The 25,348-nt window shown below is 46.4% G+C and overlaps 1 protein-coding gene across 1 annotated transcript in view; it reads right to left on the bottom strand.

The window, feature by feature from the left end:
• Positions 1-877: 877 nt before the first annotated feature.
• Positions 878-25,348, bottom strand: part of C8A (complement C8 alpha chain) — a 69,991-nt gene continuing 45,520 nt past the window's right edge. Inside the window, exons 8-11 of the mRNA XM_003793121.3 lie at positions 12,447-12,578; positions 11,220-11,377; positions 6,191-6,413; positions 878-1,407 (exon numbers count right to left, since the gene is read on the bottom strand). Of these exons, the coding sequence (XP_003793169.1) occupies positions 1,256-1,407; positions 6,191-6,413; positions 11,220-11,377; positions 12,447-12,578 (665 nt within the window). The 3' untranslated portion in view covers positions 878-1,255. The remainder of the gene's footprint in view (positions 1,408-6,190; positions 6,414-11,219; positions 11,378-12,446; positions 12,579-25,348) is intronic.

Raw genomic sequence — 25,348 nt, 5'->3', positions numbered from 1 at the left:
CTCAGTTGTTCACGGGTCAACTGTATTTTGAATATGAGAAGCTTATGAATTTGGAGGGCCCAGGGGCGGAATGCTATTGTCTGAATGATTTTGTCCTCTAATTCCAAGATGACAGATTTAGGAGGTGGGACCTTGGTTGGGGGGTGATTAGATCACAGGGGCAGAGCCTCCCAGAGACTCCTTGCCCTCTCTGCCATTGGAGTACCCGGGAAAAAGGGCCCTCGCCAAACACTGAATTCCCCTGAATTCACCACACTCAGGAACTGTGAGTTGTAAGTTTCTGCTGTTTGTAAGTCACCAGTTTATGTTACTTTGTTACCGCAGTCTGAGCAGCCTAAGACAATATAATTACCAGTTGTGAAAACTGCAATGGAGAATAATACGCCATGAGAAAGTAATTGGGAGAAATATGACATTTGTAGAAAGAACTTAGGAGGCTAACTGGAGAGATTAATTGATTCTTTTTATTTTTTTATTTTTTGAGCCAGAGTCTCACTATGCCATCCTTGGTAGTGTGCCATGGCATCACAGCTCACTGCAACCTCAAACTCTTGGGCTTACACGATTCTCTTGCCGCAGCCTCCCAAGGAGCTGGGACTACAGACCCAGCTATTTTTTTGTTGCAGTTGCCATTGTTGTTTAGCTGGTCCGGGCCAGGTTCAAACCTGCCACCCTAGGTGTATGTGGCCGATGCCGTAACCACTGAGCAACAGGTGCTGAGCTGATTAATTAATTCTTAAGGAGTCCAAAGGAAGGAAAATTGAGGAAATGCAAGTCAATTTTTAATATTTTCCTCATTATTTCAGGATGTCTGCTTACCCTACCAATTAATAATGTTTCTATAAATGAACAAAGATTGTTGTCAAAGAACTAGAGAATTCTTACCATATTTTGTTTTATTGGACATCAATTTTATCAAAAGTGTCGGCCTGCCATGCCCCTCCACCATCCTATAAATTTTCTTCAGTCATGGATTCAGTTTTCTTGGGTTTTTCATTGTTTCTTTTAGATGCTACAACATGCTGTGAGCAGGACTGAGCATCTAGTTAATATTCCCCACCCAGAGGTTGAATGAACAACTGAGTGGTGTAGCTGATGGGACAGGTGGATGTCCATGGGATGGCCAGTCTTAGGCCTGGCAGGATGAAGAGTCGTCTGTGCTGACGCGTATCCTCTCTCAGCTAAAAGTGGTCCGTATCCAACAGCCAGCTCTGGTGGCACACGGCAGCTCCAGCCCAGGCTGTGCCCAGAGGCCTTAGCAAGCCTGGGACTGCACTTCCCGCCCTGGGCATGAGGCCCCTCCATTCTGGGGTGCGGGGTTGTTGCACTGTCTCCTCCTCCCCTGGGTGCCTGCTGTGCACGCAGACCAGGAACCCCAGCAGCTCCAGCTCCCATCCGCTTTGGCTCCTGCAGAGGAAATTTCCCAGGGGAGGAGGAGGTTAGCATACGGGGAGGAGGGAGGGCCACCCCATGGCCCAAGAGTGGTCTGCAATCCCTCCTTGGGGAATGCCCGGGAGTAGCCAACCAAGACCTCTGTGCCCACTGCCTCGCACTTAATTTGAAACTCTGAATGGAGTGAGAAGGGGCCACTGGGAACTCATCTCATGAAATTGGAACCCAGGTTTCCATGGAAGATGGATAGCAAAGGCAGGGGTGTGCTTCTCCTCGGAAGAATGACGTGGAGTCACTGGAGGGGGTGAGGAGCTGGGAACAGGACCCAGCTGGGGATTCACAGAAATAGCTCCGGCTCCACCAGACCCCTCTCTAGGGAGGGTTGCTGGGCTGTTGTGTGAAGATTTGCAAATCAGACTCCCTCCGACTGACAACAAAACGCGCTGGGTGAGACATTCTCTGCTCAGAGCATCTGAACATGTGCACTGACCACAGTCTGTCTGGACATCCAGCTCAGAGGCCTTCCCCCAGCCTGGGCCTGCTACCTCCCTGTGCATTTGAGCAATCCTCTGTCTCAGTCTGAGTTTTCCACACTGCAATATGAAAAGAGTGGACTCATCTAATGGATTTTTTAATTGTTACATTTTTATCTCTATTTTTCCTGTATGAAATCTTATACGGACCAGAGCATCTAAGTCAGATGAAAGCAGAGATGTTCTGTTTGAACCTGGGGTGGCTGTCAGGCCCGCCCTCCTCACCAGGGCAGCCCCATGGACCCCACGACTCCGCAGGACACAGTGCAACCCTTGACTGTTAGATGATCTCCAGGGCCCTTCCAGCTCTGCGATTACACTCCCCGAGACGGCAGCCACAGCACGGCTCTCTGTCTCTTTCTCCCACCTTGTAGGTCTGTCCCTGCAGGCAAAAATTTGCTAGGAAAATTCCTAGCACTCTCCTGGGTTTCCATGGAGACTGGCTGGCTTCCCAGCCTCAGATTTCCTTGCCAGCCCAGCCTCTGTTGGGGTGAAAGTTCAGGATGACAACTCCAACCTTCTGTGTACACCTTGCTGGGAACCAGGTTAATGGAGTCCCATGAGCTTCTGCAACCTACTATCTGTAAGCGCCGGAATGCAGGAGGAATGGGACCAGGAGAGCACCTGCCATCCCCTCCCGCTCTGCCCCCTCCCCTCCCCCAGGTCATTCTCCAGTGACTCTGCCCAGCTGCTGCTGAGCCTGGTGCTGGACGGCTGAGGAGCACCTCTATGTAGCACACAGACTACGGGGATGTGAGCAAGTCCCCGATTCTGAGGGCCCTTCAACTGTGCTACGATTAAATCACCCAGGCCAGGGTCACATCTTTAAGCCAAGCCAACCTGATACCTAGGAACTAGCTCATACCACCCCCCGCCACTCCTCAAAATGATAGTTATCAGAAATCGTCTCAGACCTTCTACTCTCATTCCCTAAATTTCCTGACTCTTAGGACATGAATTAGTGAAGTAATGGTTATGAACTTGGGTCCTGGGCAGTACCTCTGGCTCAGTGAGTAGAACGCCAACCCCATATACTGAGGGTGGCGGGTTCAAATCCAGCCCCGGCCAAACTGCAACTAAAAAATAGCCGGGCGTTGTGACGGGTGCCTGTAGGCCCAGCTACTCAGGAGGCTGAGGCAAGAGAATCGCTTAAGCCCAAGAGCTGGAGGTTGCTGTGAGCTGTGATGCCATAGCACTCTACTGAGGGCGACAAAGTGAGACTCTGTCTCTGAAAGAAAAAGAACTTGGGTCCTGGCATCGGATTGTCAAGTCCAAATGCTAGCTCTTTGCTTCTGTAGCTACACGACCTTGTGCAAGTTGTCTAACCTTCCATCTGCCCAGTTTCCCCATTTGTAAATCAGGACTAACACAAGCATTTATGTCATAAGTTATTGGGGAAATAAACGAGTCCATACACATGAAGTTCTGTTATCGTGGCTGGCACAGAATAAGGGTTAGTTATGATTTTCTGTTTATTGACCTTTGGTCCCTTCTAGAAAGCTGCCTGGCCAGTGGGAACGTGGGGCAGAAACCCAGTCGGGAAATCTTGGGCCCTGGAGCTCTATCACCCCGAGTGGTTTCATCTTTCCCTTCTCAATTCACTGACCTGCCAGGAAGTGCCTTTTTCCAAGTCACCTGATGAAACTGTGGGCCAGGCTTGGCCCTGGGAGTTGATACCCTTAGTTTTTATTCTCAGCGTTCTTCTTCATAAAGGCTTTGGATTTCACTCACCCTCCTGGCTCATCCCTTTCAGAATTCCTCCTACAGATCACTGGGCTGTTCACTGGGACTTCAATTCCACTTCTTTGTCAGCAAGGGAGGGATTGGACCAAGGAACAACCCAGGGCAGATCCTCTCCCAGTGGAACATTCTACACAGAGCTGTCCTTTCTTCTGTTTACGATAACACAGCCTGCCATGTGGGCTAACCAGTTTGATCCTCAACATGACCTATGAAAGAGTTTCCTGTATCATCTCATTTTATGGGATCAGCCCAGATGAAATGACAGCTCTAAGACTCAGAGCCCTGTTTGACACCAGAGCTACACTCCTGCCTCCCATGTAGAACTCCTCTCCCAGGGAGGGACAAGTAACTCACTCACAATCATCTCATTTTTAAACCAAACCTTGCAGGCCAAAATCTCTTCTGAATTCTAAGGAAACTGGTAGCGGTGATTTCTTTCAAGCCAAGCTGAATTTAAATATTCAAAGCTTCAAACTACCCCCTATTCATGAGGTTGTATCCGTTGTTTAAGTCAGAGACTGAGATTGTGGGGTAGGACCTTGGGGGCCATCTTACCCAGCTACCCACTGGGTGAATGAATCTCTTTTATAACTTTCTCACAAGTCACCCACCCCTCCCCAACTCCTGCCACACTACAGCTGGAAGAGCTGGGAAGATTGCAAATTTTCTCCCTCCTTAATCTAAAAGTCCTCCTTCCTTAATCCAAAATCCTTCTGGTATAGTTCCCCTTCTATTAGTTCAACAGCTTAATCTCAGTGGCCACAGAATACAAATCTCATGCCTTCTACATGGTAGATCAAAATCTTTCCAATGCCAAAAAATTCATAATCTTTCCAGCTCTTCCTCTTAGGATACAGGTGTGAGTCTTCCCACTTCCCTTGGCTGTCCGCTTTATCTTGCCAATGTCTGATGAAGCGTGGCTCCTGGGATGCCAGAGAGGAATCTTGTTCTGGGCCCTTCCCTCTGAGGGTATCAACATTACTGCTGTCAACCCCCCTGAGAGAATCGGGTCTAAGTGCCGGTCCTGTTCTTCACGCACACCTGTTGAGCCACACAGCTCTCACCCTGTCTATCTTGTGCTTCAAGAGTTTGTTTAATAGACCCAAGTGTAGCACCTTAGCACCAAAAAATTTGCAATCTTTCCAGCTCTTCTATCCATCTTTTTTTTTGGAGACAGTCTCACTATATCAACCTCCGTAGAGTGCTGTAGCGTCACAGCTCACAGCAACCTCAAAGTCTTGGGCTTAAGCAATTCTCTTGCCTCAGCCTCCCAAGTAACTTGGACTACAGGTGTCCACCACAATGCCCGGCTATTTTTTTGATGCAGTTGTCATTGTTGTTTAGCTGGCCGAGGCCAAGTTCAAACCCACCAGCCTTGGTGCATGTGGCTGGCGCTATAATCCCTGTGCTATGGGTGCCCAGCCGTACTTTTTTTTGGTATTTTTTGTTCATTATATTAACCAGTTGGGATTTATTTCCACATTGATTTGGTAACCCAGATGTTTTCCCATCACTCCATGTACCATAGAATCAGTTTTGGATGCCTAGAAAATTAGAAGCTTAGGGATTGGGACATGCATAGAGATTCTTAGAGCTCAAAGGAAAATTAGGTAAAAATGTTAACCCCCAAACAGATGCTACTAACCAGGGTCTCACAGGGAGTTACTGAAATCGCTGTGATTCACGTCCACACCCCCAGTCCCCTTTGTCTTTAGGGCACAGGGGTTCAGCCTTTGACTGCTAACTCTCTTCCCTGGGCCAGGCAGTTCCTGCTTCAGCTGTGAACGTTTAAACCTTTACTTGCCCCAACCCTGCTTTTAGTTTCAACTCCTTACACTATAACGACAACTACTAATCCCGGGGAGGCAGGTGAATTGTGATTCCCCAAAAGATACGTTCAAGTCCAAACCTCCACTGCCTGTGCATGTGACCTTATTTGGAAAATAAGGTCTTTGCAGATAAGACCGTGTTAAAATTAGGCCGTGCTGGATTAGAGTGGGCTCTAATGCGATGACGGGGATTCTCATACAGATGCAGGGAGCTATTGGAATGATGCCTTTATAAGCCAAGACAACCCAAGACTGTCGGCAACCACTAGAAGCTGCGAGGGAGGAATGGGGAGCACTTTTCCCCTCAGAGTTTCTCAAAGAAACCACCTAGCCAATACCTCTAGCTTCCAGAAACCTGAAACAAAACATTCCTGGTTTCCTGCCAGCAACGCAGTTTGCGATCTTTGTTACGGCAGCCCCAGGAGACTAGCTTGTCCCTCCATAAATGAATCTCTTGTCCAGCCACGTCTTGGTGAGAAACAGTTCCCATCTGAGAAAGGGTCTTGATGGCAGGGAGAAAGAGCAGAATGGGGCAGGGTGGCAGGTGAGGAATAGAACTCGCAAATGTGGGTTCCTGGGATAGGGAATGAGCAGGTTCAGAAAGGAGAGGCTGAGACCCCCCCAAGATGCTTTTGGCACTGGCCCCTTTGAGCCGGGTGAGGCTGGAACTGAATTGAGACACACAGGCCTTACCCTCTATCTCCGTCTGCTCACAGGCAGGGCCCTGGTAGCCCTGGCGGCACTGGCACCTGCAGCTGGTGCCCTGGAGGATGGGCTCCCCATTGTTGAAGCAGGGCCCGCAGCGGCAGGGGTTGAACTCCGTCAGGTACTGGTCCAGGGCCCGGCGCAGGTTCTGCCGCTTGGCCTCCAGCGGCCCCAGGTTTGTGTGCCGTAGCACTTCGTAGATGGGCTGCATCTGCGGGCACAGAAAGAACACGGGCCCCTCCCTGGGCTCCGCTCACCTTTCCAGAGCCCACGGATTGACCGCTAACCTCCCAGAAGACCCACTTCATGCCCTGCATGTTGACCGCCACTCTGAGAGGTAGGTACTAAACTCCCTGCTCACAGGGGAAGACACGGGGACCCCAAGTGTTGACGGGACTGGCTCAAAACCACACAGTTATTAAGTGCAAGAGCCACTTGGAACATGGACCTACTTAACCCTGACATCTGTGTTCTCTCAATCCCAGCGTAAGGACAGAGCGTAGAGGTTACTCCTGCCAGCTCCTCTGCCCCCTCTAGCACCTTCAGGAAGCAGGAAAAGCCTGTGTGTTTGTAAGAATTGTAAGTATTGATCTATTTATTTTTAGTTTCAGATTAATATGAGGGTACAAATGATTAAGTTACAAAGTCTGCAGATGGTGGATTCAAACGCTGCCTTGGATGGGGAGAGAAGGATCTCTTACACCGTTGGTGGGACTGCAAACTAATATAGCCTCTTTGGAAAGAAGTATGGAGAATCCTCAAAGAACTCAAAACAGACCTCCCATTGGATCCTAAAATCCCATTACATCTGCCCAGAAGAAAAAAAAAATCATTTTATCATGAGGACATTTGCACTAGACTGTTTATCTCAGCTCAATTTATAATCACCAATGGGTTAATCAATTTTGATATATGGAATACTATTCAGCTATAAAAAAAGATGGAGACTTACCTCTTTTGTATGAACCTGGATAGAATTTTGTGTGTGTGTGTTTTGATTGTCAATCTTCAATGCAGGAATTAATAAAATCCTTGGGAGGTAGTTGTACTGTCATTGCTGAGTGATTCCTATAATGGTGTAGTGCACATGTGTAGGCAGGGGGTCATTTGCATTTGAGGCCATGGATGCTGGAATGAGCACAGTGCAGGGCTGCTCAGCCTTGGAGCTGATGCGTTTCCGGCTGGGGGAGGCTTTGCTGGCAGGTGCGGCCTGTCCTGCGCACCTCAGGGCACTTAGCAGCCTCACTGGCCTCTACCCACTAGATGCAAGTAGCACCTCCCAGTTATGAGAACTAAAACTGTCCCGTGGGAGACAAAGTTTCCCCTGGTTAGGAAGTAGTTGACTTAGTAGAAAGATCTTATATCTAGAACCAGAAAAGCTGGCTTCAGGCCCTAGCTCTACTCCCTTCAGCTGTGTGATCTGTGGTGCCTGAGCCCTCCGGCTTATCTGCATAGTGAGAACAGTCATCCCACCATCCAGGTTTAGCATGAGGGTTAAAGGCGGTGGCCCACGGGAGAGGCCTGTCACGTGGTACACGCTAAGTCAACGCAGCTCACATCCTAGCCTGGCGGCCTAGGACTCTCCTGTGCCCCTCTGTGAACTTGAGCCTCATTATCTAGAAAGTAGGAATCAGACCTACTTCTGAGAATTCTTACGAGGATCTAAGAAATAATGAATGTCAGAGACACTAAAAAGGAACAGCAAAATAAAAGAAAGAGGCATTTTTATTAGATGCGATGATAGTGAAAAAAAAAAAGCCTGTGTTTTCCAAATCGCGTGCTACAGTGTTATACATTCTAACACCATCATAACATGAAAGCTTTTCTCCAAATCTCTCACTTTATAGGAAAGGAATCTTATGCCCCAGGCGGAGAAGGGCAAGTCAGTGGTGGGACTGAGCCACACTGGAACACTCCAACTTCTCTGGAAACAAATGTCAACAGATGGCACCTGTCATGCCTTGGCTTTCCTGGAAATGTGTACAGATCGCCCTGCGGCAAACAGACCTTGACCTGCAGTCAGGGGCTGCAGCTGAGGTCACCGTGAAGGGAATGTCAGGACTGGCTGGATTCTCAGCCAAGGTGAGAAAATCACTTACTGGAAGTTCAGAAAATTTGGACCCATTGTTAGGAAGTCAGCACAGAATAAGCTGCCCTGTGACCCTTACTAAAGATCACTCATTTTGGGGAAGGCCAGAACCATTAGGAAACTTCTCTTCAACCTTCCAGGGGGGCTAAGTGCCCAGTCCCCGTCCCCCATCTCTGATTTCTCTCTCCCAGGAACCTCAGGCAGAGGAAAGGAAGCACTCTGGAGGCGGCCAGTGGGACTTAAGAGAGAGGAGAGAGGTGGAGAAAAGATCTTAGAATGTTATCACTAGAAAAGACATTGGCAATGATCTTATACCCATTTGGCAGATGAGAAAACCGATTCAGAGAGAACAAGTGATACAATGTGGCAACACACTGTAAGATAACACGGAACAGATAACAATGTTTCACTTAACATAACACAGCCCGGCAACATAACTCAAACATACCATAAGATGACTCAATCGAAGTACTGACTCTATATAAGAGCTCTGGGAATATGAGAGCTAATAAAATGCTGTTCCACTCTGAACTTTAGGCTCCAGATAACACTGACCTGGTCTCCTTGTCTGTTCTCTGCCTCTTCCCCTCTCCCTGGCCCACCCTCTCCTTTGATTCACCCTTCATTTCCCCGTGAGCCGCCTTCTCTTTTTAAAGCACTGTGCTAGCTACATAACTTTCCGGCTCTAAAACCTGCCAGTGGCGTAGCATGTTGAGTCCTAACTTCTCAGGGGGCAATGGGGTTTGCAAAGAGATCGTGGATGTTTGTGTCAGTGTGACATGGCTCGGTTGGGCTCTGTCATTGGCTAGCTGTGAGATCTTGTGCTAAACCGTTTTGTCAACTGACACTTACACAGTGCCCACCCCCCCTCTCCCCACCCTTGAGAAGTAACATCTTCCATCATCCCTATGTTATCGAGCAGGAAATAAGGCTCAGAGAGCGAAGTAACTTGTCCAAGGTCACACACTGACAAGATGGCTCAGCCATGTCTGTATCTTTCCCCTCCCAAAACCCAGGCTCTTTTGCCCAATAGAGCAGTGGTTCTCAACCTGCGGGTCGCGACCCCTTGGTAACAATGAATATACATCCCACATATCAGATATTTATGATTCATAACAGTAGCAAAATTATAGTTAAGAAGTAGCAATGAAAATAATTTTATGGTTGGGGGTCACCACAACACGAGGAGCTGTATTAAAGGGTCGCAGCATTAGGAAGGTTGAGAACCACTACTATAGACAGTGGGCTTCTCCAAATCACGAACCTCGGTCTGTCCCTTAGAAGTTCTGCTCAAGGCAAACACAAATTTCACCTCTTGCCCGTGATATCAATTTTACAGTTTTTCCAAATCACTAATAGCTTGATGATAGCAATTTTCAGACCCTATGTGAATTACAGGTGCGTGAAAATGGTCCCTTATTTACTGAAGAAGAAATGAAATGAAGGTTAATCCATCTGACCCCTTTCTTCATAGAAAGCAGGGAGTTACAACAGACTGTAGGTCTAACTGTAGGTGATATGTTTTGCGTACGTACAAGAGGAAATGCATTCATAGGTGGGATTTCAAATACCGATAGAAAAGCAGGAATGATATTTTGCTCCAAAGTCTGAAATGTAACCTTTTTTTAATGGACTATGCTGCATGTTAACAGAAGTAATTGGACAATTGCTAGAAAATACCACTTTGCAGTTTGAACACAGTTTCACGTCCTTTGTGAAGTTAGGAATTTAAGGCAGAGTTTCTCAACTTTGGTATTTTTGACATTTTGGGACCAGATATTTCTTTTTCATTGGGCTCATTCCCTGCCTCTTAGATGCCAATAATACTTCCCTGCCCCACTGCAAGTTGTGACAATTAAAAACGTCCCTGGGCTCCGCGCCCATAGCTCAATGTTTAGGGCACCTGCCACATACACCAGGGCTGGCAGGTTTGAACCCGGCCTGGGCCTGCTAAACAACAATGGCAACTACAACAAAAAAATAGCCAGGCAATGTGGTGGGGGCCTAGAGTCCCAGCTACTTGGGAGCCTGAGACAGGAGAATCACTTAAGCACAAGAGTTTAAGGTTGCTGTGAGCTATGACACCACGGCATTCTACTAAGGGCAACATAGACTCTGTCTCAAAAAAAAAAAAAAAAAGTCTCTGGATGTTGCTGCATTTCCCAGGAGGAGTAAATTCACCTTCAGTGGTTGAGAACTGCTGCTTTAAGGAAGGTACTAGGACAGAGAGAATGAGAGCTGCGTATGACGTCAAAGTTCTGAAATCCAGGCCCTGTCACCCTTAACAACTCATTTGAGTTCTCAGAGCCTCAGTTTCTTTCTAGTGGGAAGAATCACATCATTGTCGAGGGCTCCCTGGGATGAGATGGGATGATTTGGAGCAACAGACGCAAATGGCCGCCCCGGTCCGAGGCCAAGCTGTAGCTTATTTTTGCGTGGCCATTGAGTTAAGAATGGTCTTCCTAGTTTTAAAATGTTGTGAAGAAGAGGAAAAGAAAAACAACAACTCCTACTGCTTGTGTGTCAGAGACTACATGTGGCCGACAAAGCCTAAAATATTTACTCTCTGGCCCTTTCCTAAAAAAGTTTGCCAACTCCTAATTTAGGGGATGTGACTTTTAAAAGTCTTTCAAGTAAGAATGTAAATTACCATCAAATTGTCTTCTGCTTTATACAGCCTGGCCCTGAAAAAACTTTGCCAAGTGCCAATGTAAAACCGAGCGTTGAACAGATAATAAGTTTCTGACCCAGCTCCCTGGAGGTCACGGGCTCCCTGGGCTCCGGCCCGGGCAGGGCCGCCGGCTCAGTGCGCCGTTACATTTAATCTTGTTCTTTGATGGGCTCATAATCAGAAATATGAAATGATCTGGTCTGCTTCACTTTCATTCCTCATGGACGTAGAGTTTCTTCAACTGCGAAAAGACTTACCTCAAAATCGATAACAACAGGATTATACTTTAACGACCTCCCCCAGAAACGGTAGGTGACGGTGCTCTGGTTCTGCGTCAAGCCGCCGCCCCAGCCAGAACTGCCGCCTCGCACCCGAGAAATGATGTCCTCCACGCCCATGGCCTGCATGCTGCTTTCTGCCACAAAGTGGAGAACAATATGAGCTCACTTCCCAAAGCGCCAAACAAGAAGCCAGAGGACTCGTCTGCAAGTTCAACCACTGAGATCTGGAACAAAGTTGGTGTCCTCTCTGTACCGGCTCCGAGCCCTTTCTCAGTGTTCTGCTCTACTTGGGTAACTAGTGAGACAAAGCAGAAGAGAAGGGCTGAGGCTTAGAAATAGTCATGCCCTCTGGAGTGAAGCAGAAACTGATGGTCATTCATTCATTCAGATGTCAAATATTTACTCCGAGCCCGCTGTATGCCGTGCGGGTTCAATCAGGGATCACAGCTGCTATGAGAGGACTCAGTGTAGGTGCAGAGAAAAAAGTGCTCAGGTTACGGGTGGAGGGGTGAGGAAGTCAGGAAGAAAGGTGAGTTGCCTAGGAAGGTGAGTGAGTGCTTTCTAGGTAAATGAAGGGGGGACAGAGGGACATCCGAGAGAGGAAGCAGTGTGGTGAGGGCCCCAGGGGCACGAGTAACCTAATGCCATGATGTCTTGCACCTGTTGGGTATCTGCTTTACCCACTGTCTTATAAACCTTCTCATCACGCCTGTATTCCCTGTTTTGCACCTAAAAATACTTGATACATGATTGACGAATAGATGAATGAGTATGTGAACGTTCAGCTGACTTATTCAGAACACGCCTTGATCTGGTCCCTCTCAGACAATTACTCCTTGAGTCTGGACTTGGTCACCACGTTCCCCTCTCCCCTTGCCTTGTCCCCCCCTCTGGACTGTAATCTGATGGGCCTTCATTCTAACAGCCCACATGCCAGATTCTGTCCACACATTCCTTTCACTTAGTCCTTACACGGGTCTTTGTCTAACACCTGAGGTCTAGGAGGATGCCTGATACAAAGGCAATATTCTGAAGGTGGCTCCAGTCCACGGTAGATTCAAAACAGAGCCACCAAGGGCCACCGCTTTGGGGTTTAGTGGGACCACTGAGTGAAATGAAATCAACTGGGGGAAAAGATAGCTTCCATGTCCTATGCATGTGTCCAAAGGGAAGTATGACTTCTCTCTTTTGCTAAACACTTGCCAGTTTTGCCCGTTCCAAAGTTTTCACAATGATCTCCTGATAAGGCTCCTTGGACGGTTATGCTGTCTGTGTACTCATACTCAAAGCCCAAAGAGACTCCAAAGCAGGTTTTGATATCATTGCTGGTGATACCTGTGAAAAGAGATAGAGAAACACAAAATGCTCAGTTACCAAAAGACGCTTGACATGGTACAACCATCTGCATAGTGAAAGCTGCCTTCAGCATTAAAGTCTCTGAGATCTGGGGGGGAAGCCCTGTTCTTCTCTTCTGTATGCTTCAACCCAATACTTCTTAAAATGAGAAAGGATTGTGCATACTGTTATAGTTTCGAAGTGTGAGTACGTTGCCCACAGTTCACTGATCCTCCTTGAGGTGACAATTCTGTCTCATCTATCTCCATGTGCCCCTGTGCTTAGCACAGCCCCTGGCCTGCAATAGGCATGATTTTCACTGTGAGTTTTGCACACGTTTCTTCTCAGTATAAAGGCCCTGCCTGGAACACTTTGATGCTGTTGGTAGGACTGCAAATTAATACAGCCTCTTTGAAAATAATTATGGAGAATCCGCAAAGAACTCAAATTAGACCTCCCATTTGACCCCGTAATCCCACTACTGGGCATCAACCCAGAAGAAAAAACGTCCTTTTAGCATAAAGACATTTACACTAGAATGTTTATTGCAGCTCAATTTATAATTGCCAAGATGTGGACACAACCTAAATGCCATCAACTCCGGAATGGATTAACAGACTTTGGTATATGTATACCATGAAATACTATTCAGACATAAGAAATAATGGTGATTTTACATGTTTTGTATTAACCTAGATGGAGCTGAAACACATTCTTCTCAGTAAAGTATCACAAGGATGGAAAAGCAAGTATCCAATGTACTCCATGCTAATATGTAGCCAGGAGATGGTCTAATTCAAGCCCACACAGGAGAAAAACCCATTTCTATTCAAGTCGGAGAAGGGGGAATAAAAGAGGGGGAGATTGGGGTGTTCCCACTTAATGGGCACAATGTAGGGGTGTAAGGCACGCCTTGTGGGTGCAGGATGCAACTACAAGAGGGACTCTCCTTAACAAATTCAAGAATTGTGACCAGGTTGTTTGTACCCTCACATTAACCTGAAATTAAAAAAAAAATGAATAAATAAAATCAGGAACCAAAAAAATCAATCAATAAATGCCCTTCCTCCCTCCCTCTTCACCATCTTTCCAAAGTCTACTTAGCCTCCCATTCAAATGCCATTTACTCTGTAAAGTGTTTTTATTTATTTTTTTTTTCTTTTGGCTGAGGGCTGAGTTTGAACCCACCACCTCCGGAATATGGGGCGACGCCCTACCCCTTTGAGCCACAGGTGCTGCCCAGTGAAGTGTTTTTAGATCAGAATAATTCCCTCTTTCTTCAGAGCTACCAATGCTCTTCATCTCAATAGATTCAACCCAATTCTTTTTGTTGAGGTCTTCTTTGCACCCAAAAAAGGCCAGAGATGTCCAAAGATGGATAGATCACCACGGGAAGTCTGCCTGACCTCCGGACCCCACTGGGACGGTCAGGCCCACGTCAGACCATCTCTGTATTTGTCTAAACCAGAGAACCCACTAAGGAACGTGCACTTTGCAGATGAGGAAAATAATTCCCAAGGCAGTAAACCCACTTTGCCTCCATCACACAGCCTGCAAATGAACAGAGCTAGGCTTCCACCCTGAGGTTTGCCTGACAAGCTGAGGCTAGATAAGAAAACTGGAGTGCGAGGCTGACCGCACTACCGAGCTCAACTTTTTCTGCAGCTAACGAGGTCTTCTGAATATTGCAAACTGGAGTTTGCATTTTGAAAATGTCATCCCACTTAAACTTAAACATAAGATAACTATTGTGAGTTATAGAATTATTGTGAACACAACTAAGGAAATATAATTTAGGCCTGTCATTCAATTGAGCTAAGTATTAGGCTGTATATTTTCAAGGAGATATTGACCATCAAAACTGGCTTGCCTGTTTCCCCGTGAAACTGCAAACTCTGTCACGGCAAGGACTTGGGTCTTAGTCACCATTGTCTTGCCAGCATAGCAAGACACTGTCTGTTTGGAAGTAGGAGTGCTGTAATTATTTTCAAAATAAACAACTGACAAAATGTAAAAAGAAAAAAAAAGAGTGAATCAATGAATGCCGTGAGTCCTTTGGTAAAGGTTCTTTATGACAGGAAGCTTAGAAGTCAGAAATCCTAAATTCAAATCCCTGTCACTAACATCCTCTATGATTTTGTAAAACCCCCATCATCCCTCTGGGCCTCAGTTTCCCATTTATGGAAAGAAGGGTTTGTCATCTCCAAGGTCCCTTTCAGCCTAAGCCCTGTGTGACCGTGTGACTGTCAGTTCTGAGTAACTCCAGAGCTAACAGTGCCAGGGGGAGTGATGCCCTGAGCGCTGGCACTCAGCCCCAAGCAAAAGGCTTCTCCTGCCATCTCCATTCATGAACTTTTAATTTCTAATGCATTACTAATTGAGGAAGATTTAGCATATTTAATTGTTTTGATTAAAAAATGCTTCAACAGTAATAAACAAAAGTGGATGAAAAGAATTCACGGGCAGAAGCCAGAGTGCTTATTTAGGTGTGTGGTGGAGTGCCGCTGAATTAAAGTGACAGGACTGGCTGATTAATGGGGGCTGGAGGATGCCTGTGGAGTGATTATGCTCGTGAAGAGTCTGCCGACAGCCTGCCACGTGCCACTGGGAGAAGAGAATCTCTGCTTGATTTGAATTGTGCGACTTGACTGCAAAGAATTACCTTTTAATGACCTCAAAGTAGGGAACCGGCCAGCAAGGGGAGTCTGGGACTTATCAAAGAATTATATAGAACCTGAGAGCCAGCATGAGAGATGCCTCATCCATACTTCTCATTTACAGCTGAGATACCTTCAATTTAATGAAACCATGGCACTGCTAAGATTCACACTCAAGTCTGTGTCGCACAGAACACTGTGATATTTTCATGATCCCACCTATTGCCTTAGACTAAATAATTCTGCTCAGAGAAAAATTTAGTAAGCACCTGCTCTGTTCCACCCCCAGCACATCACATGCCGGGCAATGTAGAACTTTGAGGATAAAATTGGTGTGAATACCACGTGCATCTGAATAAGTAAGGTCCTGCCATCGAGAAGCTAGCAGATTTGGAGCAATGTGTGAAATGGATACTACTTGGTATCCTGAGGCTGGGGCAGGGGCCAGGGCAGGGGAAGTCAAATCTGCTACCAAGATCTAGGGGAGGATGGGTGGAGGGAGGGTGATTGGTGGGATCACGCCTGTAGTTCATCTTATAAGGGTCCATGTGAATCTTTCTAAATGTAGAATATAAATGTCTTAACACAATAACTAAGAAAATGACATGAAGGCTATGTTAGCCAGTTTGATGAAAATGTTTCAAATTGTATATAAAAACAGCACACTGTAGCCCATGACTGTATTAATGTACACAGCTATGATTTAATTTAAAAAATCTAGGAGATGAAATGAAGCAGGGAGATAAAAGCAGGAGTGGAGGTGACAGGCTGGAAGAAGCAGACAGAGGTCTGGAGACATTGTGTAGAACTCACCCAGGTGGGTGTGTGGTGTGGGGAGACCATGGTCATAGAACCCGGCAGGCCTCAGCCATGGCTCCACCTCCATCCCATCAGGCTATACTTGTCAGAGGGTGAATGTGGACCAGACCAAGCTGGAATTTGTTTGGGGACTTTAAACTCAACAAACTCTGGAAGTTGATCATTCCCAAATCTGTCTACACGTTGAGATCATCTGGAATGCTTATAAAGAATACAGTTTACCCGGCCCTGCCGCTATTAATTCTGATTCTGTGTGTCCAAGAAATAAGAAATCTGTGTTTTAATCAAGTATCTCAAATAATTCTTACACAATGCATCTTGGACCGGATGTGGAGTAGTGAGGTCCTACGGAGAACCTCTGCTGGCTTGCCAAGGGGCTCTGCCACCCACCCTCCCCAGCCAGTGTTCTCATCAATACTTTGGATAAGGACCTTGCACCCAGGCTCATTATATCTACCACGAATAAGAACTAGGAAAAGCCAACAATAAGTCGGGGTCCAGGAGCCCTCAAACAAAGCTGGACAGATACACCAACAAAGCATAATGGAATGAGAATTATTTGAGAAAGCTGTAACATCTTACCCTGGGGACAAAATGCCAAATGCATGGGAACAGTGAGGAATGGACACAGCTTAACTCAGAACAAGACAACAGGCCTTCGAGTTTTAGATTACTCCCCGAACAGTAAGGCAGTGAAACCAGCAAGAATTATAATCACTTAAAGAAGGGAATCATCTCACTGTAAGGTAGACCAGTGTTTTTCAGCCTTTTTTGTCTCACAGCACACTTGAACCTATAGTTAAACTTCCATGGCACACTTACGTTGATCCCCAAAAAAATAAGAGTAAAAAAAGAATATACTTACTGTGCTTTGAACTTTTTTTTTTTGAGACAGAGTCATCCTGGGTAGGGTGCCATGGAGTCACAGCTCATAGCAACCTCAAAATCTTGGGCTCAAGTGATCCTCTTGCCTCAGCCTCCCAAGTAGCTGGGACTACAGGTGCCCACAGCACCGGGCTAATTTTTTCTGTTTTTATTAGAGACCTTGCTCTTGCTCAGGTTGGTCTCGAACTCCCTAGATACCCACTTCAGCCTTCCAGTGCTAGGATCACAGGTGTAAGCTGCTGCATCTGGCTGGGTGCTTTGAACTTTGTTTGAAAACAATTTAATTAATGACTTTTAAAAATTTTCACAGCACACTGGTGGAAAATCACTGGGTTAGAGCTTGTCACAAAGTCTAGAGCCACAGTTTAAAAAGGAAATAAGAAAATAGGACTTCTTTTGATGAACGATATTCAGCCTTTAAAAAGAAGGGAATGCTGTCACATCTGACAGTGCAGGGGAACCTTGAGGATGTTACTCTAAGTGACAAAAGCCAGTTATGCAAGGACAAAGACTCCCTGATCCTACTTATATGAGGTATCTCAAAGTCATAGAATCAAAGGGCAGCAAGGGGGGGCTCATGCAGGGACTAGGAGGAGGGGCAGAGGGAGAGCTGCTAATCTGTGGGTCTAGTCTTAATTCTATGAGATGAATCTAGATAGCAGCACTGTCCCCATAGTTAGCAAGTACTGTATTTTACATTTAAAATGGGTTAAGAGGGTAGATCTCATGTTAAATATTATTTCAATGATAAAATAAAGTGGAGAATGATCATAAAAGAATAATCGGAAGAAATTTAAAGCCACATCCTTTTGAGAATGCCGGAGAGACAGGTAATGATTACCTGGAGAAAAGTAGAAAGAGTTCAAAAGGCAACAGAACTGGACCAAACTCCCCGGGAGGCTGTCGTAAGGAAGAAGAATTGAGCTTGTTTGTGTGGTTGCCAGGGCAAGAACGAGGACCACAGGCCGAGCTGCAGAAAGGCAGATGTAGGCTCAGAGTAAGGTAGGTCATTATCATAGCCAGACGCCAAGCAGAGGCCAGGTGTCTCAGCAGGCAGAGGGCTCCCACCCCAGGAGGGGACAAGCTGAGTCTGCCTGTTTGTTAGTGAAGGATACAGAAGGGTCTTTCAGAACAGTCATCTTTTAAGGCGTCCTCTAATGCCAAGATTCTGAGGGCCTAAGAACACACTGGAACACTTCCAATACCAATGGGGTGGGGGCCGGTGGGGCATCAGGGACTGACCCTCCGACTGGGGCTCATCCTTGCCGGCATTGGTATGTGACTGTTTAAGAACACTCCAGCCTTTGATAAGTACCTCATGACGTCTGACTGTGCGCAAAGCATCTGGCAAATACAGAGAACTAGGGAGAGAGTGCTTGACCTCATGAGCCGAGGGTCAAGTGTGGGAAGCGAACAAGGAAGCAGAAAATTAGGGTATGAGGAGATGGAGGGCAGCAAGGTCAGGAAAGGCATTCCTGGGGGTCTGAGGAAAGATCCAGAAACAAGGAGGACAAGTAAGGATCAGCCAGGCTAAGCTGTCAGGATCCTGAGACCAGAGGGAGACCGTGTGGAAAGCCTATGTCCCAGCAGCAAGGGTCCGCTCAGAAGCCACTGTGAGCTGAACCGCAGAGTGGAGAAGGAGATGCAACTCCGTCAAGATGCCCAGGGAAGTATGGGGTGGGGGACAGGGGCTGGGTTCCTTCCCTCTCTGGCCTGGTCCCAAGATGAGTTGGCTTCGTGCCTGCTTGGGAGGCTGGGATCCCAGAAGCCAAGTCTCTGGCCACCATGGGTACTGCTTGTTTCCCCACTGGGTCTTGGCAGTGGCCCAGGTGTGAGAGCTGCCACCCTCATGCCTCTGTCAGCTGCTGCACTTAGGCAGAACCAGAGCCTGGTTTTTAAGGTGCCAGAACACAGCACGTCTGTCATCCCTTAGATTAAAAGCATTCGGTGGAAAACAGCAGGTGTGATGCATTTTTTATCTCTTTGCAACAAACAAATATTCAGGTTGCTGTGATGTATCTGCTATGAGGCTTTGCCACACTAGTTACCCCCAGAGACAGCTCAAAAGGGAAAAGGAGACTCAGTCTACTTTTCTGCAATCACGTTGGAAAAGACAATTGTTGGTCTGGGGCTGGGCTAGCTGGGAGGAGCCGGCTGACTCACCTGCCCACTTTGTGCTTCTGTTCATCCATTCAAACTCATGCTTGTGTCCGGCCACCTGAGAATAAAATCCGAACCTTTGCCTGTTCAGGTGCTAGAAAGTCCCTTTACCTCTTTGGTCACATCTCTCCCTCTCAGCCCCAGTCTTTCCTCACTCCGCAGGGCCCTGCGTCTGTGTCCCCACTGCAGCCCTGTGCTTCTCTCCAGCACAGCACGTGGCCCACCCGAGCACTTGTTTATTTCTTGGTCTGTTCTTCCTCTAAGCCTGCAGGCTGCTGTGTCACCGTGTAGGTTCCCAGGCCCTACACAGAAGCTGGCGTGTGCCATGTTCCCCAGGGGAGCTGGAGGACTGGCTGATCTCAGTCTATCTGAACTATAACTCTAAAGTGTCTTTGAGGGTCACGGGCCCTTCTTTAACTGATGATACGAGTTACAGCTTGAGCAAATTCATCTGCAGGATCTCATCAGAGACTCCCAACAACCTTCAGGGGCGGGGAGGATTTACCCAGCTCACAGGCGCGCAGGGGTGGGGAAAGGCAGGACTTATAGGGAAGAGTGTGAACTGGGAGGTCGGAGGTGCAAACTCACTTATGTGACTTGGAGCGAGTGTCTCATTTTCTTTGAGACTCTGATTCCCAATCTTTAAAGTGGGAGGGATAATAGTGAATTGCTAACAAGTGTCAGGCATAGTTATGTGTTCAACAGATCTTACCAGATATTTTCGGGTAACTCAACTGAAGTTAACCCAGGAATCAGGTCTTACAGCAAAGTATGCCACACCTAGACTTGGCAGAAGCTCCATTTCACCATGCTGGGGGTTACTTTGCAGAGAAACTTCCATTGCAAGCTACTGTTAGCGATATTAAGTGAGATAACACAGAAAATCTCTACCCTAGCGCTTTCTAATACTTATCGTCTGTGTGAGTCCCTTCACTTACTCATAACCTAATGGTTTATACTACAGAAATATTAAGAAAATGTGTCCTTTCCTGAAAGGAGCCTTTCCAAGCCCCTCATTCCCTGACTCTGTCATTCTACAAAGAAGCTCAAAGAAAGGAAGCTTTGCCCACGATTCCACCCCTGCTCAGTTATTCTCAAAGCAAATTGTTTAACCTCCCTGTGCCTCAGTTTTCCCATCTGTAAGGTGGGAATTTTAATAGTATCTACCTGACAGGGTTGTTGTGAGTGTTAAGTGAGTTAATCCACGCCGTGGAACTGCAAATCCCAAGCCTGGCTCAGAGCCAGCAGTAACAGCCACGTGTTACCGTCCCTACTGATGGCAGAAATGCTGCAGCTTGTGTTGAGGCTCTTGGTTCATGATCCTGAATCCAAACTATTAGAGAATGAGGAAAGTGGAGGAGTGGTGAGGACAAGGTTTCCTAATATTTCTGCAGTATGAACCATTAGGCCATGAGTGAGGGAAGGGACTCACCCAGATGATACGTATTATAAAGCACTAGGGCAGAGATTCTCCGTGTTATCCCACTTAATATTCATCCAGCGTAACAAGAGCAATAATCCTGCCCATTTTAGAGAAGGATAAACTGAGATAGGTTAAACTTAGACGGTTTGGGCAAGTTAATTAAAGTTCCACAATACATAAATAACATAATGAGGATCACACCAAGGCCTGTGTCCAAAGCACAATGTTCTGTAAGCTGCATTGTATCGCCTATGGGACAGAAAGTTCCAGGTGGCTCCGGGAGGAATTGTGACACCATCTCAGCTTTTTCTCCTATAACTTCGAAGCTATTTTCAATGATGGTGTTACAGATTGAAATTCAAAATCAGAACAAAATCAGAAGATGGTGCTAAAAGCCTCCCAGTTCCATGTACATGCAGATGACTTAAGGGCAGTGGGGACAGAGCCGAGAAACCAGGAGCCTGTCAGTCAATCAATACCGTCCATCACCGTGAAGCCTGGTTGTCATGGTAACTGCGGGATTAAAGCCTGGAGCTCGTTAGAATCCCGTGACTGTCTGTTCCGGTGACTGATTGGTTAGCAGGTCTGCAAACAACCTGCTGGGCCATCTCAGGCTGCTTAGCCGTGAACACAGGACCTTCCACCTCAGGTTCTTGCCCAAATCGCCCTCCTTATTGTCTAGTTACCAGCCCCGCCCTGCAGGGTATAAGGAAAGTGCCAGAGTTGCCTGGCATTTGTGGACTCGGATTGTGAACCACCTCAGCTAGAAAGACAAGGTGTGTCTACTGTGGCTCAGCCTCAGCCCATGGGCGAGACTCTGGGACCCCACATTAATAGATACGCACTGGAATGAGGCAGTTGCCAAGGTGTGATGCACAGAGACATCCTAAGTGCTGAAGCACCTGAGGCAGGGTCCTGACCCCAAGCTGGGGAGACAGAAAGATTGCCCGGAAGAGTCTTGCACAAGCTAAGCAGGGACCTGAAGATGGGGAAGCATCAGCCAGGTGAAGAAGGGAGGCAGGAGAGGCACAGAATACAGGATACAAGCAACAGCACCTACTGAGCCCAGGGGCCAGCACGCAGCTCAGCAAGGCAGCCCCATGGTGAGCGACGGGTGGGCAGTCAGAGCATGCCCACGGGCACGCCGGCCCTCTCCAGTGCCAGGGACCCGCCCGTTTCTGAGTCCTTCTTTGCACCGTTGTGTTCTCTCTGTGGCTTCTAAGAGGCCACTCCTGACCCCATTTCCTGGTCACCGCTATCATCGCTCTTCCTGGCATAGCCCAGCCACAGGGTTGTTCCCAGGTATGTCCTGGCCTGGGGGGCCAGTCTTCACAACAGAGTCCTGTCTGTGGGTGCAGCAGAACACTCACCTCTCACCCCCTCACCCACTTGCTGCCCCAGCCCCTCCTGTCAGCTCCCTCTGCTTGGACAGCCCCCGCTCTCTTGCTACCAGGCAGCTCCCGCTCCTGCCAATTTTTCAAGATGAGGTTTGGACGTATTTAGAGCCTAGACAAGGGGATGGGCAGAAGAGGTAGCTTGCTTCCTCCTTTGTGCTTCAAGCATTCGTTTCTGTTAAGCCTGTGCCACCTTGTATTGTTCTCAGCCCCCAACTGACCACACGTTTCTCTAGAGGGAGAGTCCATATGTTTGATCCCTGTGCTCCCGGAAATCATGGGTGCTCAGGGAGGCTTTGCTGGGTGAGTGGATGCATGGATGGATAGATGGATGGAGATCAGATTATGAGTAGGGTTCTCCCACTGAGATTTTGAGTGTTTCTTACTTCTACTTGGTGTCAAAGGGCAAATGCCAGTTCGGCGTGATGGCTCACACCTGCAATCCCAGCACTCTGGGAAGCCTAGGTGGGTGATTTGCTTGAGCTCAAGGGTTCCAGACCAGTCTGAGCAAGAGCGAGACCTTGTCTCCACTAAAAATAGAAAAAAACTAGCCAGGTGAGGTGGTGGGCGCCTGTATTCCTGCTACTCAGGAGGCTGAAGCAGGAGGATCACTTGAGCCCAAGAGTTTGAGGTTGCTGTGAGCTATGACTCCAGGGCACTCTACCCAGGGTGACACAGTGAGACTCTGTCTCAATAAAAAGGGCAACTGCTCTCTACTCAGGATCTCCCTGAAAGGGAATTGATAAGTAAATAACAGTAATAATATGTAATAAAGTTACATATTATGGGAAGTGCAAGGAAGTTAAAGGACTTTGATTATATGCCCAGTCCATCCCAGTTATTCTCTATGAATGACTCAATCATCCAGGCTGCCTTTGTCTCATTCTACTAAAGGTATAGTAAGCACGCAGACCAAGAGTCTGCATTCCCCCAGTTCCCTGCCTCTGACAGATGTCACTAATTGATCATTGCACTTTTGGGCTGAGCTGATATCTGGGGTTGCAATCTTCAACTCAGCAGTCTAGGTAGCGTTTTCTATTAAAACCACTTGTCACCCTGGCATAGAAGCTGCCTCTGATTTATGAGTCTCCAAGGTTCACCTCTTTGAGTGTCATCAGTCTGTATACAAAGCTGGTTGCGGGCTCTGTGGCTGTACCTAAGTTTCAAGATAATTGTGAGCTCATCAGTTTAACCTTACCAACTCTCTCAGTTACAATTCAGAAATGATGGGTCAAACTGACCCAATGTTGCATTTAGGAATGGATAAAGAAAGTAATACTCTATTAATTATTTCTACAGCCTAATTTAACCACTTTCAAAGCTATCACAAGCACTTTAACGCTCTTAAAAAAGGCAAATACATGAAATAAAATATCTAGGTGTACATAAGAAACATCGCACTGGGAACTGGAAAACCTGGTTTCAAACCTTGCCCCATTTCTGACCATCTGTGTCACCTTGGACATGTCATCTTGCCTTTCAGTGCCTGGTTTTCTTTATCTGTAAAATGGGGACAGCCACAAATCAGAGCTCAAACAGGTGCCAAGATGCTTACCTGAGATGATGTGTGTGGACAGGCTCAGCATACTGCCTGCTAGAGTTAAAACCCAGTGATGCTGTTCTTTCATTTCCAACTGAGACACACTGTGGGAACCATTTGATTACACGGGACTTCCCACATGAGGCTTGGCAGTTATTCTATGACATCTATAGCTGGCTTTCCCCCTAGTCTACCTTCTTGTGATGGTAAAATTATGTGTCAAATTGACTGGACCATAGGGTACCCAGATGTTTGGTTGAACGTTGGCCTGGATGCTTCTGTGAGGGTGTTTCAGAGGTGGTTAACTTTTAAACTGCTAGATGAAATCAGGCAGGTTGCTCTCCCAAATGCAACTGAGCCTCATCCGATCAATTGAAGACCTGGCTAGAACAAAAAGGCTGCCCCTCTCCCAAGTAACAGAGGATTCTTCCTTTGTTCAACCTGGGATGTTGGCTTCCCCCACTCTGTCCCCATCCCTGGACACAAACTGAAACATCAGCTCACCCAGAGTTTCAAGCCTGGTAGCCTTTAGACTGGAAATATAATACATCAATAGCTCTCTGAGGTCTCAGGTCTTCAGACTAGAACAGGAACTAAACTATCCCTTCTCCTGGGTCTCAGCTTGCTGACTGCAGATCTTAGAATTTCTCAAACTCAATAATATTAGCATGTGCAAATTCCTCATTAAAAATCCCTTCATATAGATAAATGGATAGATATGGACATGGATATCCTATTGGTTCCTTTTCTCTGTGGAATCTTGACTAGTAAATTTCCCAGGGCCCCCTTTATGGCTGTTAGTAATTTTTTTCCTTTACTTAAAATGAACAAATACATGTCTATAGTCAGTAGAGTTAATAAAAAAAGTGTGGTTATTATCTTTCTGACCACTTACTAAAAGAAGTTTCAACACTTCACTCTATTTTGGGTGCTGCACTCTGATATTTTCCATCCCGTTATATTATATTTTATTTTACTAAATGCTGGTCATGACACACTACATTTCTTTTACAATCAACTAATGGGCTGTGGTCTACACTTTGAAAAGCTCTAGACTAAGACATTGTTGAGATATTAAGGTATATTGGTTAAGATTACAGGTTCTGGTTAAAATATCCTTCACCTCAGTTACTTAAATATTGTGTTAAGACATTTGTATGTAAGCATTCCAAATTGTATATAAAATCAGCACATTGTACCCCATAAATGCATTAGTGTACACACACACAAAAGAAATAAAATAAAATAAAAAAAGATTACAGGTTCTGGAGTTTTACCCCAGACTTCACTGATTCATAGCTATGTGACCGTGGGCAAGTTATTTAGCATAGCTGAGCCTCAGTTCTTCATTTATAAGCTGGAGAAGATAGTATCTATTTCTCTTCACAGGCCTCTCCTGAGAACTAAATGAGATAGTGCATTTAAAGCATTTAAACCCTGTGTCTTTTGCACAGTAAATGCTCAGTAAATCTGGGCTGTCTTATTATCACCACTGCAAGAGTCTACGTCTCTTGTATGTAATATCAGAATGAATGACAGGATGTGTGGAAAGGGACAAACACTTGGGAGATACACAAAATCTAAATCAGAAGATCTTGGTTCAATACTAAATGAGTCATGTTGAGCCATTTACTTAAGCTCCTTGGATTTCAGCTTTCTCTCTGTAAGATTCGGATAAATAATAATGCAATTCCTCATAAAGCTATTATGAAGATCAGTTTGAATACCAGATGTGAATTGTGTTATACTTTATCAAGATTAGCAGTTGTTATATGTAAATATATCTTATCAAAATGAAATACTTCGGTTGATCCTAGATACACCGAATAAGAAATAAATTGTTAATTCACTTTGGGTGGTAACCAATTTAGCCGTCCACAGAGTAAATCATC

Source organism: Otolemur garnettii, unplaced genomic scaffold (genome assembly GCF_000181295.1).
Source record: "Otolemur garnettii isolate 467f Iridium unplaced genomic scaffold, OtoGar3 scaffold00066, whole genome shotgun sequence".
NCBI lineage: Eukaryota > Metazoa > Chordata > Mammalia > Primates > Galagidae > Otolemur > Otolemur garnettii.
The sequence above is the reverse complement of the archived record's forward strand: the minus strand, read 5'-3'. Positions and strand labels throughout refer to the sequence as shown.